This window comes from Hipposideros armiger, unplaced genomic scaffold (assembly GCF_001890085.2).
Source record: "Hipposideros armiger isolate ML-2016 unplaced genomic scaffold, ASM189008v1 scaffold_93, whole genome shotgun sequence".
Taxonomy (NCBI): Eukaryota; Metazoa; Chordata; class Mammalia; order Chiroptera; family Hipposideridae; genus Hipposideros; species Hipposideros armiger.
In genome coordinates, this window is record NW_017731443.1 from 2109551 (window position 1) to 2126117 (window position 16567).

The window sequence follows — 16567 nt, forward strand, 5'->3', positions numbered from 1 at the left end:
AACGATACCCATTAGCAGTCACTCCCCATTCCCCACTCCACCAGTCCCTGGCAACCACTACTTTCTGTCTAAATGAATTTGACTATTCTGGACATTTTATATAAATGGAATGATATAATATGTGGCCTTTTGTATCTGGCTTCTTTCACTTAACAGAATGTTTTCAAGGTTTGTCAGTGGTGTAGCCTGTGCCAGTACTTCATTACTGTCTATAGCTGAATAATACTCCATTGTATGGATATATTATATTTTGTTTATCCACTCAGGGACATTTGGGTTGTTTCCACTTATTGGCTATTATGAATAATACTGCTATGAACATTCAGGTACAAGTGTTTGTGTGAATAATTGTTTTCAATTCTCTTGGGTATATACCTAGGAGTGGAATTTTTGGGTCATATGGTAATTCTATGTGTAACTTATCGAGGGATTGCCAAACCGTTTTCCAAAGCATTTGTACAATTTTATCAGAAATGCATGAGGGTACTAATTTCTCTACATCTTTCCTAACACATGTTATTGTTGGTCTTTTTAATTATAACATTCTAGTGGATATGAAGTGGATCTCAATGTGGTTTTGATTTGCATATCCATAATGTACCTATCGGCCATTTTTATATCTTGTTTGAATAAATGTCTATTCAAATCCTTTGCCCATACAAATTGGGTTACTTGTCTTTTTATTATTGAGTTGTAAGAGTTATTTATATATTCTAGATACAAGTCCCTTATCTAATATATGATTTGCAAATATTTTCTCCCTTTTTGTGGGTTGTCTTTTTACTTTCTTGATGGTGCCCTTTGAAGCATATTTTTAAATTTTTATGAAATCCAATTTATTTAGTTTTTCTTTTGTTGCACTGCTTTTGGTGTCATATCCAAGAAACCATTATCTAACCCAAGGTCATGAAGAAATATGCCTAAGTTTTCTTCTAAGACTTTTATAACTTTAAGTCTTCCATTTAGGTCTTTGATCCATTTTGAGCTAATTTTTGTATATGGTGTAAAGTGGGGGCCCCAGCACCATTTATTAACAAGACTATTCTTTCCCCCATTGCATTGTTTTGGCGCCCTTGTTGATAATCAGTTGTCCAGAAATGTATGGGTTTACTTCTGGACTCTTAATTCTATTCCATTGATTTATTTGTCTGTCTTGATTATTGTGGCTTCGTAGTAAGTTTTAAAATCAGGAAGTATGAATACTCCAGATTTTTTCTTCCTTTTTTCTCTTTATTTAATTCTTCCTTTTCAGAACTGTTTTCTCTAGTTTGGGTCTCGTATTTCAACATAAATTTTAGGATCACCTTGTCAATTTTTGCAGTAAAGGCAACTGGCATTTTGATAAGGACTGTAGAATTTTTAGATCAATTTTGGGGAGTATTGCCATCTAACAATATTAAGTCTTCAAACCTATACATTTGAGGTATCTTTCCATTTATTTAAACTTTTAGTTCCTTTCAGCGATATTTTGTTAATATTCACTGTACCGGTTTTATACTTCTTTTGCTAAATTTATTTATAAGCATTTTTTTGTGTGCATTGTAAATCGAATTGTTTTCTTGATTTAATTTTTGGATTGCTAATTGCTGGCATATAAAAATGTAATTGATTTTTGCATATTAATCGTCTATCCTGCACCTTGCTGAACTCATTTATTAATTCTAATGTCACTAAAAAGTTACAGATGGCTTTATGGGGAGCCAACTCAGTGACAGATTGATTACAAGCTAAAGTGATCAGGCCAATTGAAGTCAGCAGGTGGTGGTGACAGTGGCTGAGGCCAACAGTACAGGAATTTAGAATTAGACTCAATGCCAATCCCAAGATAGGTCTTGTTAAATCTCTGAATCTCACTTGTCCCACATATAAAACGAGGATAGCACCACCTAGGTCATAAACTTTAATGATTGATGGTTAAATGAAACGACGGAAACAAGGCACAAAGTTGGGTACATTAGCTCCAAACTGTCAATGAGCGGTCTGGGTTGGCAGTGACTGAGACACAAACTGAAATAAATACAATGCAGGGCCGGCCGAGTGGCGCGATGGTTAAGAACTGGCTTGGGACGCCAGAGAACCCCGGTTCGGATCCCACATATGAGGGCCAGTGACACTGCCCTCCACAGCTAAGATGCTGAACAACAGCTCAACCTGGAGCTGGGCTGCCCTGAGTCACTGGCGACGGCATAGGCTGCAGCCCCTGTGGCAGTGGGTTGCCAAGGGCTACCGTGTGTAGCCAGCAGCCAGCGTGAGCGGCTGTCCAGAAGCCGGCGACTGATCTGCCTCGCCCGGGGAAGAGGGCAATGATGGTGCCAACTTGGGCCAGTGAAGCAACGTCCTCCACAACTAGACTGAAGAACAAAAATGACAGCAACTTGTCTGTTCCCCTTCCCCCAATTCCCCAGCACTGTTCCCACCCTCCCCCCAATTCCCCAATAAAAATCTTAAAAAAAAAAAAAAAAGAAAAAGAAAGAAAGAAATACAATGCAGCCCAAGACGGGGGAAGCTGTGCCTAAGGCCCAGAACCGAACAATAGAGACAGCAAAGCAGTAGGCACAGGGAGGATCGCGGGAATGCACTGAAGTCAATCCCTTGGCACAGAACATTATCATCCTAAAATAAGCCGGCATTAAATGTCTGCCTTCGCCTCGGTCCGAGGCACACCTAGCTGTCCCTCCCCTTAGTGGCACAGTAAACGTTTCCCCAGGGCAGACACCGATCACCCACCGACTGCGCCTTCCCCACTCTCCGCCCCCTAGGGTTGGACTTAGTCCTAGGCAACACTGCTTTCCGCCCCTAGCAACCGCTTATCTGCTTTGCTCTTTCTATAGGCCAGCAAATTTCCTTTCTGTTTCTTATTGGTCCGCGTAACTCTATATCGACCAATCAGTAGTAGCCACGGGGACCCAACTCACTCCCACACAATTTGGGGGTGATCGTGGAGGAAGCAAATTTTTCTTTTGTGAATCCAGTTTTCCAAGAAAGCGTCTTATTTGCCAATCCGTTGTGTATCGCCCTAGAATGAGTCTCTAAGACATTTTTTCTTAAGCCAATAATGTCTATCCCTCGCCTACTCCCCCCTCCAAGTGGTACGACCCACACGATGCTCCACCTTCCAGCCACTTTGAGAATCTGAGTCCTCCACTAGGTAGAGAACACTCGGCGGCGGAGACGACACCATCTGCGATTAATAAACAGGGGGACTCGAACCACCTCCCGGATTGCCCTATTCCGCCTCGACCACCTCTTGCATTTCTTGCTCGAACCGTGGGCACGAATTCCAGATACGGTGGTGGGACGACTGCTCCCCGCACCAAGGAAGGCGCGCGATGCGGGAAAGGGAAGTGTGCACTTGGTACGGTCCACGCCGCGCCCCGCTCTGCCGGAAGTGAGGTGTCTCATCCCCCAAGTTCCGGCTCGCAGGGGGTGGGGAGTGTTGTTAACCGGAGCCGCCTCCGCAGTCGCGGGGATTGAGCGGGCTCGCGGCGTTGGGCTCCTGGTGAGTAGGTCGGGGTCGTGCCCAGGTTGTGGTTAGAGTCGGGCCCTGGCCCATCTCCTTGAGGTCTCCGGGGTGGACGCGCTTCTCAGCCACGCCGCCCGCTTTCGGCCTGTCACCTGGCGGTAGACCTCAGGCGCCCGCGCGCCCGTTCTCCTGATGCTGGGCCCCACCTGCGACGCTGGTAGCTTTAGGCGCTTACAGGTGCGCGACCGCGGGGACGACTAGAGCCCCTCTCAGTCCCGCCACTGCATCCTATCGGTCGGCCATTCCTCTGGTGCCCCGAGTTGACACTGCCCCAGGGGTTGGGAGCGCCAGGGTTCCAGGCTGACGTACTCCGCCTGCTCCCGCGCGGCGCGCGGCGGAGCTGCCTACCCTGGCAAAGCTGTCACCGGCGATGTCGCCTCTCCGTCTGCACCCTCCAGCGCCTTGGCTTTTCCTAGTCCAGGCCGCACGTTCCCGCTTCTGGAGATTTCTTTTGCATCCTACCGCATCACCTTCACTTTAGGGTTAGTGGTAGCAGTTCTCCCCCCTGCAGCATTGCTGCCTTAACTCATACCTCCCTAGGGGCAGCGGCTTGTCAGGCAGCGAGGAAAGAGCCCTAGATTTGAAACAACACTGACCCAGGCGCCAGGCCCTGCGTCAGTGTGACCACTTAACCCCTTTGAGTCTCAGTTGTCTTATTTGTAAAGTGGAGCATATGCTATTCTTGATGTGATGATGATTGTGAGGGTGAAATGAGTTTTTTGTTGTTTTTATCTCCTGACTGTGTTTCAGGCACCAGCTAGGTTTGCACCGTATGGACAGCATACAAGTTTCCTTTCCTTTCCCCTTGCAGGTCTCCAGGCCAGGGCAATGTTCCGCACCGCAGTGATGATGGCGGCCAGCCTGGCGCTGACGGGGGCCGTAGTGGCTCATGCCTACTACCTCAAGCACCAGTTCTACCCCACTGTGGTGTACTTGACCAAGTCCAGCCCCAGCATGGCAGTGAGTTGAGGGCTCAGGGAGGGAGGTACTCTGTAGGAGGGAAGGAGGAGGTTGCTTGAAACAGGGGTGGGGCCTGAGGTAAGAGTAGGAGAGAAGTGAAGTAGCTACCAGCTGCCTAACTTTGAATAAATTGTGATGGGGATGCAAGGAGGTTCCTGAATGATGAGCCCCAGGCAGAGCAAAGCTGAAAGTGACCTCAAACAAGAGCTTCTCCTTACTCTTAGGTCCTATATATCCAGGCCTTCGTCCTTGTCTTCCTCTTGGGCAAGGTGATGGGCAAGGTGTTCTTTGGACAGCTGAGGGCAGCAGAGATGGAGGTAAGCTGTTCGTGGCCCCAAAGGTGAGGGCCAGGAATCTGGGTAAGCGGATGTCTGAGTTTCACATCATTCTTTGCCAACCCCTAGCACCTTCTGGAACGTTCCTGGTATGCTGTCACTGAGACTTGTCTGGCCTTCACCGTCTTTCGGGACGACTTCAGCCCCCGCTTTGTTGCACTCTTCACTCTCCTTCTCTTCCTCAAGTGTTTTCACTGGCTGGCTGAGGACCGTGTGGACTTTGTGAGTCGAGTCAGGGGCTCTCTGAAGCAGACAGAAGCCAGGGAGTGGCCGGTGGGCAGGCTTGTGGAATAAGGGCTGGGCTGGGGCTGTGGGTGAGCCCCAGCCTTCCTGACGGGCCCCTTCTCTGCTCTGCCTCAGATGGAACGCAGCCCCAATATCTCCTGGCTCTTTCACTGCCGCATTATCTGTGAGTGAGACCCAAGCGAGGGGAGAGGAGGGAGCCGGAGGGAGACGAGGCACCATGAAGGACTGGAACATGAAAAGTTACTGGCCATGGACTTGTACCCTAGAGCACAGGCTGTCCCTTCAGCTCACAGCTGTACAGGAAAGATAATTTAGGAAGTTCATTTGCATAGTCTCAGCCCTGTTCCACTCCATAGCTTCTCAACTGCCTGGCCCCTTAGCTCTTTGCTTCCTCACCTGGAGCTTGGGCCACCCTGATGCCCCCCCTAGGCAGAATTGGAGTTCCCACGGGGCCGGGTTCAGTGGAGTGTGTCCACCTGACTAGATGGCTGGGGCCCTGGTGGGTTTGGGGTGGGAGCTGTCTTAGAGCAGGAAGTGGCTGCCAGGCCCTGGGCTGACCCCTCCAACCCCCCATTTGGGGGGTCCCCACAGCCCTTATGTTCCTCCTGGGTATCCTGGACTTCCTCTTCGTCAGCCATGCCTATCACAGCATCCTGACCCGTGGGGCCTCTGTGCAGCTGGTGTTTGGCTTTGAGGTAAAACTGGCTTGGGAGGTTGGGAGGACAAGCCTGAGGTGGCACTGCATGTGCCTTGAATAACCCATCAAACCCTTGCTGAGCACCTGCTTTGTGACCAGTCCCAGGCAGGCCACCAAGGAGCAGCCATCAGTCAGTCCCAGTCCTCTATGCACCCACTCCTAGGAGAGTGGGAGAGGCACAAAAAGAGGCGCCTGTGGAGGAGCCCTGACTTGGCGCTCAGGGAAGGCTTCCTGGAAGTTGATACCAGAGGAGCTGGCTATTGATGGACAGAAGGAATTAGCTTGATGGACAACTGGGGAGGTGTGTCCCTGGCAGAGGAAGAATGTGTTCATTGACAACAGCTCACATTGAAGAGTGCTTTATTGTATGCCAGGCCGTGCTGAGCACTTGACCTGCATCTCTTCTCATCAGCAAAGCAACAGTTATAAAGGAACAGTTAATTGTGTCACGTTACAGACAGGCAAACCGCAGTTCAGAGGTCTAGTGCAGGGCTTGGCAAACTGCGGCTCGCGAGCTACCATGTGGCTCTGAAGTAAAATTGAAAATGAAAATAAAACTATCATAGTTTCATTTATAAAATTTTTAAAGGCTATTATTCACATAATGGTGATTTCATTTGTTTTATAGCTCTCAAATAATTTTTAAATTGTTGTGAGGGACAGGATTGGCTCTTCTGTCTCAAAAGTTTGCCGACCCCTGGTCTGGTGGATTGCCAAAAGTCACACCAGCTAGTGAGTGAAGGAGCTAGGCGAACTCCGGCTGTGTCCAAGCCCGTGCTGCACCATTGCACCCTGCTGTGCAGAGGCCTGGGGGCAGCAGAGTGCAGCTGGACCAAGGGGGCTACATGCTTATGTCCCCCCACCCCCTTCCGCAGTATGCCATCCTGATGACTATGGTGCTCACCATCTTCATTAAGTACGTTCTGCACTCCGTGGACCTCCAGAGCGAAAACCCCTGGGACAACAAGGCTGTGTACATGCTCTACACAGAGCTCTTTACAGGTGAAAGGAGCCTGGGCCTCCCCTGACAGGGACTAGTGTCCCCGGCCCTGCCTCCCAGGCCGTGACCTGCTGCTCTCTGCACACCCTTTCTCCCCAGGCTTCATCAAAGTTCTCCTGTACATGGCTTTCATGACCATCATGATCAAGGTGCACACCTTTCCTCTCTTTGCCATCCGGCCTATGTACCTGGCTATGAGGTGAGCCCAGGCCAGCTGTGCCCTGCCACACCTGACCCGTCTGATGCTTCCCCTCTCTCTCCTGACTTTCACTGAAACTGTCCTTGCAGGCAGTTCAAGAAAGCTGTCACAGACGCCATCATGTCTCGCCGAGCTATCCGCAACATGAACACACTGTAAGTGGGCCTGTCTTAGGTGCTCACCCGAGCTGTACCCCAAGACCCCTTGTCTCTAGGTCTGGTCTTGACATGCCCTTGGCTTATCCTAACCAGATACCCAGATGCCACCCCAGAGGAACTCCAGGCAATGGACAATGTCTGCATCATCTGTCGAGAAGAGATGGTGACTGGTGCCAAGAGACTGCCCTGCAACCACATTTTCCATACCAGGTGGGAGGGGCCCTGGGGAGCCTGCACATTGGGACGGGCTCTGGGAGGCAGGCCCCTAGGGACCTGCTGACCAGTACCTGGTCTTGGTCCTCAGTTGCCTACGCTCCTGGTTCCAGCGGCAGCAGACCTGCCCTACTTGCCGAATGGATGTCCTTCGTGCATCGCTGCCAACCCAGTCACCACCGCCCCCTGAACCTGCAGATCAGGGGCCACCACCGGCCCCCCATCCGCCACCACTCCTGCCCCAGCCCCCCAATTGTGAGTGGACCCTCATTTTGCCATCTAGTACACTGCTGAGTACTTGCCCTGGGCTGGGTGGGCAATATTGAGGGGCATCAGAGTCCTGCCCTCTAGAAGTTCCATCTGGATGGGGGTGGTTAGGGCACAGGAAGAGACACAGCTGGTTGCAGTCAAGAGTGGTCAGTGCTGAGCTCAGAGAGGACCTATGGGAGCAGAGGACACAGCTCCCAATAACTGGCCCCTTGCCTGTGATTTGGACCTATCTCACTTTGGGACCTGTCTCACCAAGTCCTGTCTTCTCTCTACAGTCCCCCAGGGCCTCCTGCCTCCCTTTCCTCCAGGCATGTTCCCGCTGTGGCCCCCCATGGGCCCCTTTCCACCTGTCCCACCTCCCCCCAGCTCAGGAGAGGCTGTGGCCCCTCCATCCACCAGTGCAGGTGAGCTTTTTGGGTACTGCGACAGCCAAGAGGTGGGAGGAATGGAAGAGCCCCCTCGACATTCACTAACTTCCTGTTCTTGCTCTTTAGCAGCCCTTTCTCGGCCCAGTGGAGCAGCCACAACCACAGCTGCTTCTGCCTCTGCCCCGGCACCTGGCTCTGCCCCCACTGAGGCTGCTCCCGCCCCAGGCTTCCCCTTCCCCCCTCCCTGGATGGGCATGCCGCTGCCTCCACCTTTTGGTAAGTGGGGCCGTGCTCGGGGTTGTTCTGGAGGATGAGGGGTGTCAGGCCCAGGCAGCCCAGGCTGAGCCTCTGCCTCTCTCAGCCTTCCCCCCGATGCCCGTGCCCCCTGCCGGCTTTGCGGGGCTGACCCCAGAGGAGCTGCGGGCCCTGGAAGGCCATGAGCGGCAGCACCTAGAAGCCCGGCTGCAGAGCCTGCGGAACATCCACACGCTGCTGGACGCCGCCATGCTGCAAATCAACCAGTACCTCACTGTGCTCGCCTCCTTGGGGTACGTCTGCATGGGGCTAGGGCAGGTCGCAGGGCGTGGGGCTGCTGAGAAGGCCCCCAGCAGTGGATTTTGGTCTTTTCTCTTTTGCCACCCTGTGATACCTGTTGATTCAGGCCACCTCGCTGTAGGCACACCCAGGGTCTCAGGGTTCTTGGTACTGTTTATCCTCCCACTACAGAAGGCCTGCCTGTCTGGATCTAAGTGTGAGTGAGGACTATTGGAGCTGGCCTTGAATCTCGTTATTTTGTATTTTCCTAGTCAGATTAGCCATAATCCTCAGTGTTTTGGCTCCCCATGTACACTCTCTCATGACATATGGTAACACTGACTGGGAGTCAGTGCCCCTGATCTGAGGCAGCACATAGTCACTTGGAGCCACCCTGGCCTGAGTTCAGGTCCTGGTCCCATCACTCACATGCTTTGTGCCCACCATTACCTTATTTGAATAGGGGGGTTCTCATTCACAGTTCACATGTACAAAGTGCCTGGCACCCAACAATGATGGCATAGGTGTGATGGGGAGCTCAAGCCTGAGATTAGGTGCTGTTTTATTCAGTGGAGTGTCTTAGTAGGCACCTCATGAGGAGCCTGACACCCTGGGGTGGAGACGGCAGTGTAACAGCAAATAGGCCAGCAGTCTCTGCCCGCAGTTGCTTTACAACCAATCAGTCTGCTATACAATCACAAGAATTCCTACAACATGTGTCCCCTCGTGTCTGCTGGTCACCAGGGCTGTGGGGGAACATCAGTGCAGGACTCTGCCTTGCAAGGCTCACCAGGGGCAGGAGAGTCTGCCTAGTCATGCCAGGATGCCAAAGCCAGGCCTGCCTCGTCCCTTCTCTTCCTAGGCCCCCCCGGCCTGCCACCTCAGTCAACCCCCCTGAGGAGACTGTCCCTACAGTTGTCGCTGCTGCTTCCTCCACCAGCATGCCCAGCTCTGAGGCCACTACCCCGTCTTCAGGAGCCTCCCCACCAGCCCCTGAACCTGAAAAGCCTCCAGGTAGCTGTGGTCAGCCTACGGGGGGTGGAGCAGGGGAATTCCCTGGGTCCCACTTCTGACCTCTCTATCTCCAGCTCCTGAGTCAGTGGGCACCGAGGAGCTTCCAGAGGACGGAGAGCCGGATGCCGCAGAGCTCCGTCGCCGCCGCCTGCAGAAGTTGGAATCCCCCATTGCCCACTGACACTGCCCCGGTCCTGGCCCCCACCCCCCTCTTTCAAGCAGCCCTTGCTGGAACATGTCCTGCCACCAAGTGCCAGCTCCCTCTCTTTGTGTACCAGGGAGTAGTAACCCAGCTGAGACAGAAGAGGTGGCATCCCCTAGGCCAGTGGAAGGAGGCCTAAGGGCCCAGCTGACTCCAGCCCTTCCAGTCCTGGGCAGCCATGGGGACCCTGGATCAGTTCCAGCCTCCCTCTGCCACCCTTCAGCCCTATGTTCTGCTGGGGCTGTGAAGCAGAAGGGTGCAGCCTCTGAGAAGCCCTCTGCCCCCCACCTCTTTCTGGGCAAAGGGGCAGCCCCTCCGAGCCTCACTTGTGTGTGTGGAGTCACGCTGCAGTGCCGAACAGTATTACCTCCTGTTCCCCAGTGTGGACTCAAGGGGCTGGGGGCAGGCTAGGACTCTGCTCCCTGGCCCACCCACCAAGACTGGTACTGATGTCCTTACCTTACCCTAAACTCTCTGGAAGCCCTTTGTGGTGGTGGCTGTGTCCCTTATGCCCTGTGGCATTTCCATGCAACCACACAACTCAGGGAAAGGAGTGCCTGGGGCAGAGAGGGAGGGCAGCACTGAGGGACCCTGCCCTGCCCCTCCCCCCAGGTCCCTCTCCCCGCAGTTTGTTTTAAAGTGAGACTGTCCCTGGTCTTACCCAGCAGCCACTGCCCAGCCTTACTCCAGGCTGAGGGCTTGTGTCTGCTCTGGAACCACTGCAAGCCCCAGAATCCTCACAAGGCCACTTCTCTACTTTCAGAGTTTGGAAGACTTGGAATTACTTCCTTGCTATTACCTTTTGGCTTAAATTTTGTCTTTGAATTTAAATGCTTGACCCCAGGAAAGAGGCGCAGGAGTGCCAGACTCCTGGTCTCTCCAATTTAGAAGAGGTTCTGGGCCAGGTAGGGAACATAGGAGCCGAGGCCTGCCTGCCTGCCTTTTTCCCTCCGTTTTGTGTTACATGAGTTGCTGGAGAGTTTCAGATGATTATTTAATTTGTAAATATTGTACAAATTTTAATAGCTTAAATTGTATATACAGCCAAATAAAAACTTGCATTAATGATTGGTGGAGCTGGTGTCATAGGATTGGTGTGCCGGAGTCCTTTTTCTTGCTCAGGCTGTAGACTGGAGAATGGCCTGGAACCGACCTCCAGGAGGGAGGGTTTACTTATACAAGCCAGCACTGTCTTTGGGCACATTGTTATTAAACTACTAGGAAGAGATACTCATATTACACATGAAGAAACTGAGCCCCCAAAGGTTAATTACCCTGCCTAAGATAAGAGACCAAGCAGGGAAGGCAGGCTTTGAAGCCTGTCTTAGTCTGATGCTGGGGTGGGTTTGGGAACTCAAGCCTTTGGCCCTTGTGACAGCAAGTGTGAAGGTTCAATGGCTGGGGGTGGGATGGTACAGCAGAGGCAAAAGGCCATCACCTTCCTGCCTGCAAAGCAGGCAGCCTTGACACCAGGTCAGCAAGCTGGGAAGGACGGCCCTGTGCTGGGCTGCCAGGAGCGCCCAAGCACCCCCTTGTGGGCAGACGAGCTAAAGCTGATCACTTAGCTTTTCTGAGCTGGAAACCCAGTCAGGCCCAACTCTGGTCTGGCATGGGGCAGAGGGGACTGGGCCTTCTACTTTTCCGTGGGTAAAATGAATGAGCCTAGAGGCTGACATGGGCACTCTGTGCCCCTGTGCCCAGCACTGCACTTGGAACTGAAGACTTCCAGAACCCACGTCTGAGTCATCCATATGCTGTTGCCTCTAAGCCATGTCTGGCTTGGAGCAAGGGCTTGGGAACAGCAGCAGCAGCGAGGGTCTAAGGGCCAAGGGAGGAATGTGCCCAATGGGTCTGTCCTGTGCTACCTTCTCCTAAACTAGGTGGGCTACTGCTTCCACCAAAAAGGCAGTGAGCAACCTCCACAAACAATAGCTGAGCCCAAAGAGCTCCACTGAAGGGAAGGCAGGAACAGGCCAAAGTTGGGGGGGCAGGGAGGGACAGCAACTAATACCCCCCACTAGCTCAGCTGTTTCTGGTGGGTATCCAATGTTAGATAGCCCTCCCCCAAGGCTGGGACCTGTGCAGAGGGTCCCATTTCCCTCTTTATGCAACCAAGGCCTGCTCTGAAGCCCTTTAGCCCTTAACTCTACCATGCCCAAGTGCTCAGCCCTGATCCTGCTTGCTCCAATACCCCCCTCCTGAGAACCCCTGGAATCCAGTCTGTCAGGGATGCTGTCATGCAGGCTGCTCAGCTGGGCCTCAGAAGCCCTTCTCTAGGAGCCAGGCTTTGAGCTGCTGGTCAAAGTAGCCCTTGACCCGCAGGGTACCTGTCACCTCATTGACCTGGGTGATAGGTGTCTTCCCCAACAGTGCGCTCAGAAAATCTTCCACATCGTTTTTCAGGGCCTAGGCAAAGGTGACAAATCAAGCCTGGTTGAAACTCATTCCCCTCTAGAGGACTCCCATCCCTTTGACCCTCATCCACAATCAGACCCTGACCCACCCACCCACTTACCCAAATGTCCCCCTCCACCTTCCGGATCACAGTCATCTGGCGGTTGCCATGTGTGATGTCCGTGTAGACAGGGATGTTGTGCATCCGAGAGCGCCGCACAAAGTAGGGCAGGTTGGGCAGGGGGTCTGGGACACAAAAGGGATGGTGATAAGTCAAATCTTCCCAGGCTTCATCCCACCTCAGCCGAGGCCTTTCCCCTCTGAGTCTGCAGAGGGTTAGTGCACCCGACAGTAAAGCCACCTCCAGACTTCAGATCAGAAGATCTGATCTTTCCTAAGTTTAGAGCCAGGACCATCTTGTTCACCCTGGGCCTGGCAAAAGAAGGTGCTCAAGAAGAAATGAAGTCACGGCCATGCCCTCTTGAATCTTTGGGTCCCCCTTGGGGGCCAATCCTTGCCCTTCTCCTCTGGGTCAAGAAGACTAACCTCCATCTCTGGCACAAAGGGATGGGGATTTCCTAAATTTCCTGAAACACCTACCACATGCTGGGCTCTGCACTAAGTGCTTTAGGTTCCAAACAGATTATCTCCATTTTGCTGAAACTGAGATTGGGAAAAGCTAAGTGTCTAACTCAAGATCACACTGGCAACGAATAGCAGAGCCAAATTCAGATCCAGAACTGCCCAATTCCCAAGCTATGTTCTCAAGTATGGTACATAGACCACAGGTGGAGGGCGGGGTGGTGGTGGGGGGTGTCCAAGCTCTTGGGTCTTCTATGCTTCAGTTTTCCTTCATGGGAAGACCTCACCCCAACAGTGTCAATGTATGTACTGGTAAAACAGGACTCCATTCCTGGGCCCTTGCTTGAACATGAGATAGATGCTATCCTGAGAGATCTCAACTCAAGTCCTGAACCCACTGAGGAGTTCAGGCCAACCACAAAGAAGGGGTGCTTCCCTCCAGCCTTCAGGCCATTCCCATTACCCAGCTCACCTCTGGGGGGCTGCCAGCCACTAGGAGTAGGATAATGTTCATGCTTTGGGGGCTTTAGGATGCTGGTAGGGGGTAATAGACGCTCCACAAATTGGTAGTCATCAACTGACTCCACGAAGCTGGTGTAATCGGGAGGCCCCTGGGTCTGGCTCTAAAGCAAAAACAAAAACAAAAAACAACCATCTCTCCATCGGCCCATTTACCACGCACCAACCCAACACAGGATAAGCAGTACTTCAGTAAGTAGAGAAAAGGAACATTGCAGGTGGAGAGAATGGCATAAATGGCTGGAGATAGGAAAGCACCAGGCTTCAGTCTGACAAGGTGCAGGGTGAGACTGAAAAAGAAGTTCAAACCTTCTGAAGGGGCTACTTCTCTTAGTCCCTCCTGGGACTCAAATGAGAAGTGTGTGTATATTTTTGAAAAACCTATTAACCGTAAGTCTGACCGATATGGCATATTTCAGTATTGAAAGTTTCTTCTGAACATTCTACTGAAATATTCTAGCTCTGGTACTTTAAGCATGACAGTTTTCTACTCACACTCATCCGAAGTGATCCCCCCCCCACCCCCACCTTTCCTGGAAGGAACGCTTGGGCCTCATACAGACACCACCAGGCACTGTACCAAGTGCTTTACGGATATTGTTTTCACTTAATTCTTATAATGCAATAAGTTACGTATTGTATTACCCCAAGGAAAATTAAGACATTAAACAATCCACGTAGGGTCACAACTCCAGAGTCTGTCCTTCCACCTTCCAGCCTAAAGATACTTTTTGGACACTTCTACCAATAGCTAACCCGGAGTCCTGATATACCGCGGGGTTATAATGAGAACAGGCAGGCAGAATAAGGTGGCCTGTATATCATGAGCTCTAGGTTCCCAGAAGTGTCGCCAATGATCGGGCCGACCTGTGGACCCTGTGGACCAATGTTTCCCCTTCAAAAAATTAGGCAGCGAGAATCGATGTGCAACCCCTCCCAGTTGTGACTAACCGGGGTTGTCCTCCAATCTGGTTCCAACCCCCACACTCTCAAGCACGCTTCAGGCCCTGCCACCCCCCTACTCTCAATCTTGTACCTGAGATCCAGAAAAGTGCCCCCGATCAGATGGGAAAATTAAGCCCCAAGTAGTAACGCGGTTTTCAGGGTTGCAAGGAATAACAGTGAGCGTCACACCCAGCCCTCTGCCCCCAGCTCCAAACTCAGTGGTCTCACCAGCCGCCGTAGCCCGCAGCCCGGCAGGACGCTGGGTCTCCAACCCCGCAACGAAGCTCGGAACACGGCCGCTGCCATCTTGAACTACCCCAGTTTACAGGCCTCCTGCGCGCGCAGCGAGCCTGGTCCCGCCCCTTCCTGTGCAAGCCGCCGGGGACGGAAAGAGCGTCCACGCAAAGCGTTAGGGGGCGGAGCTAGGATGATGATATCAGATCAAATATCAGAGGCCCTCGCAGTCGCTTAGTAGTGACGTGAGACGCAGCAGGCAGTGAGGACGTGTGCGCCCTTGCTTCTTCCTCTTTCTCGACTCCATCTTCGCGTTAGCGGTAACGGCCGCAGTTCAGGTAAGATTTGGGCCACGGCTGGATCCCGAAGACTTAATAGGTTGGCCGCGAGATCTGATGGCACGGGAAAAAAAGAGGAAGAAGGGCTGCTTTGCGGGCCGGGTTCTTGTCACCACCCGACCCCCCTGGCTGGCCGGCCTTAGGCACGTGAGACTCGCGATCGTCCCCGGCCAGCCACCCTCTCCCCGACTCCCTTACTCCCAGAGCATTTCCTCTCTGACGAGCATTTCTTTCCACAGTCGCCGACATGCAGCTGTTTGTCCGCGCCCAAAATCTGCACACCCTCGAGGTGACCGGCCAGGAGACAGTTGCCCAGATCAAGGTAAGGCTGCTTTGTGCTCCCGGGCTACATCCTCCTGTGTTCCTTAACCTCGCTCCCCACGGGAACACTAATGAGCCTCACCTTTCCCTGTAGGCCCATGTAGCTTCGCTGGAGGGCATCGCTCCAGAAGATCAAGTCGTGCTCCTGGCAGGCACGCCCCTAGAGGATGAGGCTACCCTGGGCCAGTGTGGGGTGGAAGCTCTGACCACTCTGGAAGTAGCCGGCCGCATGCTTGGAGGTGAGTTGGGGAGGACTGTCCTTTGAACTGCTTGTAAGCGCATAACAGATGTGGGTGTGGAGATCACTGTCCTCAATCCAGTGTGGTTCTTCCTGTTTACTTCAGAATGAACTCTTGAGAGGTCCATGGGAGAAAACTGGAGTATAGTTCTATTTTAGTCATGTACTAGATCCTTGTCTGTTTCCTCACTAAAATCAGGTTAGACCAGATCCCCAAGGTGCTCTTCAGTTCTTGTTTAAAGTCAGGGCCTGGAAAATCCCGAAGTGAAACCCCAGAATGTACCACACTAGACATTTTTGGGCAGGCATCAAATCTCTGCAACTTTGTTCTCTTTCCCTGTTGGGCCCAGCTTGCCTTTAAAAGCTTGAGTTGAGGGAGAAAGGATTCTGTTGTGCGGCGCCTTCTCGCTATCCTAACTGCTTGCTGTCCTTTTCTACCACAGGTAAAGTCCATGGTTCCCTGGCCCGTGCTGGGAAAGTAAGAGGTCAGACTCCCAAGGTAAGAGAGTATTAGTGGTGCCCTTTGGACGTTTTTGTTTTCCTGTCACCTTCCTCAGGAGATAAGCCTGAGGCAAGGCATGGACGAGATCAACCAGGGTCTAATTAGCCCTCCCTTTCCCCAGGTGGCCAAACAGGAGAAGAAGAAGAAGAAGACTGGCCGAGCCAAGCGGAGGATGCAGTACAACCGGCGTTTTGTCAATGTCGTGCCCACCTTTGGCAAGAAGAAGGGCCCTAATGCCAACTCTTAAGTCCTTTGTGATCCTGGCTTTCTCTAATAAAGCCACTTAGCCCAGTCATCTCTTTGTTTCATCTTTATTTGCAGGGCTTCAGGGAGAGAGAATGGCTTTTAGTGTTGGTGGAGTGTCCACTAGATCGGTGATGTCTCCTTTTGGTTTCTTGGCAGTGTCAAGTTAGGAGGAGGCAGAGGCCCTTCCTTGGCCAGGGGGTTGGGGTCGGGGGAGAGAAGTGGTAAACTATAAGAGTCTTCCTGTGAAAACCAGCAACCACAGATAGCCACCCATTCAAAGGTAGAGTTGGGGGGGCTGGCCAAGTGGCTCATTTGGTTAAGAGTTGGCTTAAGAGTGGAGCTCTGAGCAACAGGGCCAACAGTTCGAGTCCCACATGGGCCAGTGACACTGCGCCGAAGCTGAGCTGTCGCTGAGCTGCCAACAGGTGGCAGGATGGCTCAGCTGTTGTAACAACAAGATTGCCTGTTTGATGGTGGGCTACGCCCACCTGCAACTAAGACTGAACTCGGCACCTTGAGCTGAGCTGCC

General features: G+C 52.4%; 3 protein-coding genes and 1 long non-coding RNA gene across 5 annotated transcripts; 2 read left to right on the top strand and 2 right to left on the bottom strand.

Annotated features, from left to right (window-relative positions):
• The first annotated feature begins 3361 nt into the window (after positions 1-3361).
• Positions 3362-10789, top strand: SYVN1 (synoviolin 1). 2 transcript variants are annotated; one of them, XM_019645486.1, is made up of 16 exons: positions 3362-3499; positions 4335-4483; positions 4708-4800; positions 4888-5040; positions 5179-5227; positions 5656-5759; positions 6637-6763; positions 6861-6960; positions 7050-7115; positions 7212-7328; positions 7423-7586; positions 7877-8005; positions 8096-8245; positions 8331-8517; positions 9366-9517; positions 9592-10789. In XM_019645486.1, the coding sequence occupies exons 2-16, from the start codon at positions 4352-4354 to the stop codon at positions 9696-9698; spliced, it is 1830 nt and encodes a 609-aa protein (XP_019501031.1). In that variant the 5' UTR covers positions 3362-3499; positions 4335-4351; the 3' UTR covers positions 9699-10789. The 2 variants fall into 2 exon arrangements, with proteins under 2 accessions (XP_019501031.1, XP_019501032.1); XM_019645487.1 differs by having other exon boundaries at positions 8099-8245.
• On the bottom strand, positions 6105-9664 carry LOC109384267 (uncharacterized). The gene is made up of 2 exons (XR_002124372.1): positions 9578-9664; positions 6105-6289 (listed from the first exon to the last, which is right to left on the bottom strand). It is a non-coding gene; the product is annotated as an uncharacterized LOC109384267 (long non-coding RNA).
• MRPL49 (mitochondrial ribosomal protein L49) lies at positions 10700-14523 on the bottom strand. The gene is made up of 4 exons (XM_019645489.1): positions 14388-14523; positions 13168-13318; positions 12235-12359; positions 10700-12125 (listed from the first exon to the last, which is right to left on the bottom strand). The coding sequence occupies exons 1-4, from the start codon at positions 14463-14465 to the stop codon at positions 11979-11981; spliced, it is 501 nt and encodes a 166-aa protein (XP_019501034.1). The 5' UTR covers positions 14466-14523; the 3' UTR covers positions 10700-11978.
• A 99-nt stretch (positions 14524-14622) lies between these two features.
• On the top strand, positions 14623-16087 carry FAU (FAU ubiquitin like and ribosomal protein S30 fusion). The gene is made up of 5 exons (XM_019645490.1): positions 14623-14731; positions 14971-15053; positions 15147-15291; positions 15734-15789; positions 15914-16087. The coding sequence occupies exons 2-5, from the start codon at positions 14979-14981 to the stop codon at positions 16037-16039; spliced, it is 402 nt and encodes a 133-aa protein (XP_019501035.1). The 5' UTR covers positions 14623-14731; positions 14971-14978; the 3' UTR covers positions 16040-16087.
• The last annotated feature ends 480 nt before the right edge of the window (positions 16088-16567 follow it).

Excerpts from the sequence above, each read along its gene's own strand:
- SYVN1 (XM_019645486.1), top strand. The coding sequence starts at position 4,352 with ATGTTCCGCACCGCAGTGATGATGGCGGCCAGCCTGGCGCTGACGGGG. Across the intron at positions 7,116-7,211 it reads ATCCGCAACATGAACACACT|ATACCCAGATGCCACCCCAG; the intron begins GTAAGTGGGCCT and ends TATCCTAACCAG. Across the intron at positions 8,246-8,330 it reads GCCGCTGCCTCCACCTTTTG|CCTTCCCCCCGATGCCCGTG; the intron begins GTAAGTGGGGCC and ends TGCCTCTCTCAG.
- MRPL49 (XM_019645489.1), bottom strand. The coding sequence starts at position 14,465 with ATGGCAGCGGCCGTGTTCCGAGCTTCGTTGCGGGGTTGGAGACCCAGC. Across the intron at positions 13,319-14,387 it reads GCTGCGGGCTACGGCGGCTG|AGCCAGACCCAGGGGCCTCC; the intron begins GTGAGACCACTG and ends TTTTTGCTTTAG. Across the intron at positions 12,360-13,167 it reads TGGCTGGCAGCCCCCCAGAG|ACCCCCTGCCCAACCTGCCC; the intron begins GTGAGCTGGGTA and ends TTTGTGTCCCAG.
- FAU (XM_019645490.1), top strand. The coding sequence starts at position 14,979 with ATGCAGCTGTTTGTCCGCGCCCAAAATCTGCACACCCTCGAGGTGACC. Across the intron at positions 15,054-15,146 it reads AGACAGTTGCCCAGATCAAG|GCCCATGTAGCTTCGCTGGA; the intron begins GTAAGGCTGCTT and ends CTTTCCCTGTAG. Across the intron at positions 15,790-15,913 it reads TAAGAGGTCAGACTCCCAAG|GTGGCCAAACAGGAGAAGAA; the intron begins GTAAGAGAGTAT and ends CCCTTTCCCCAG.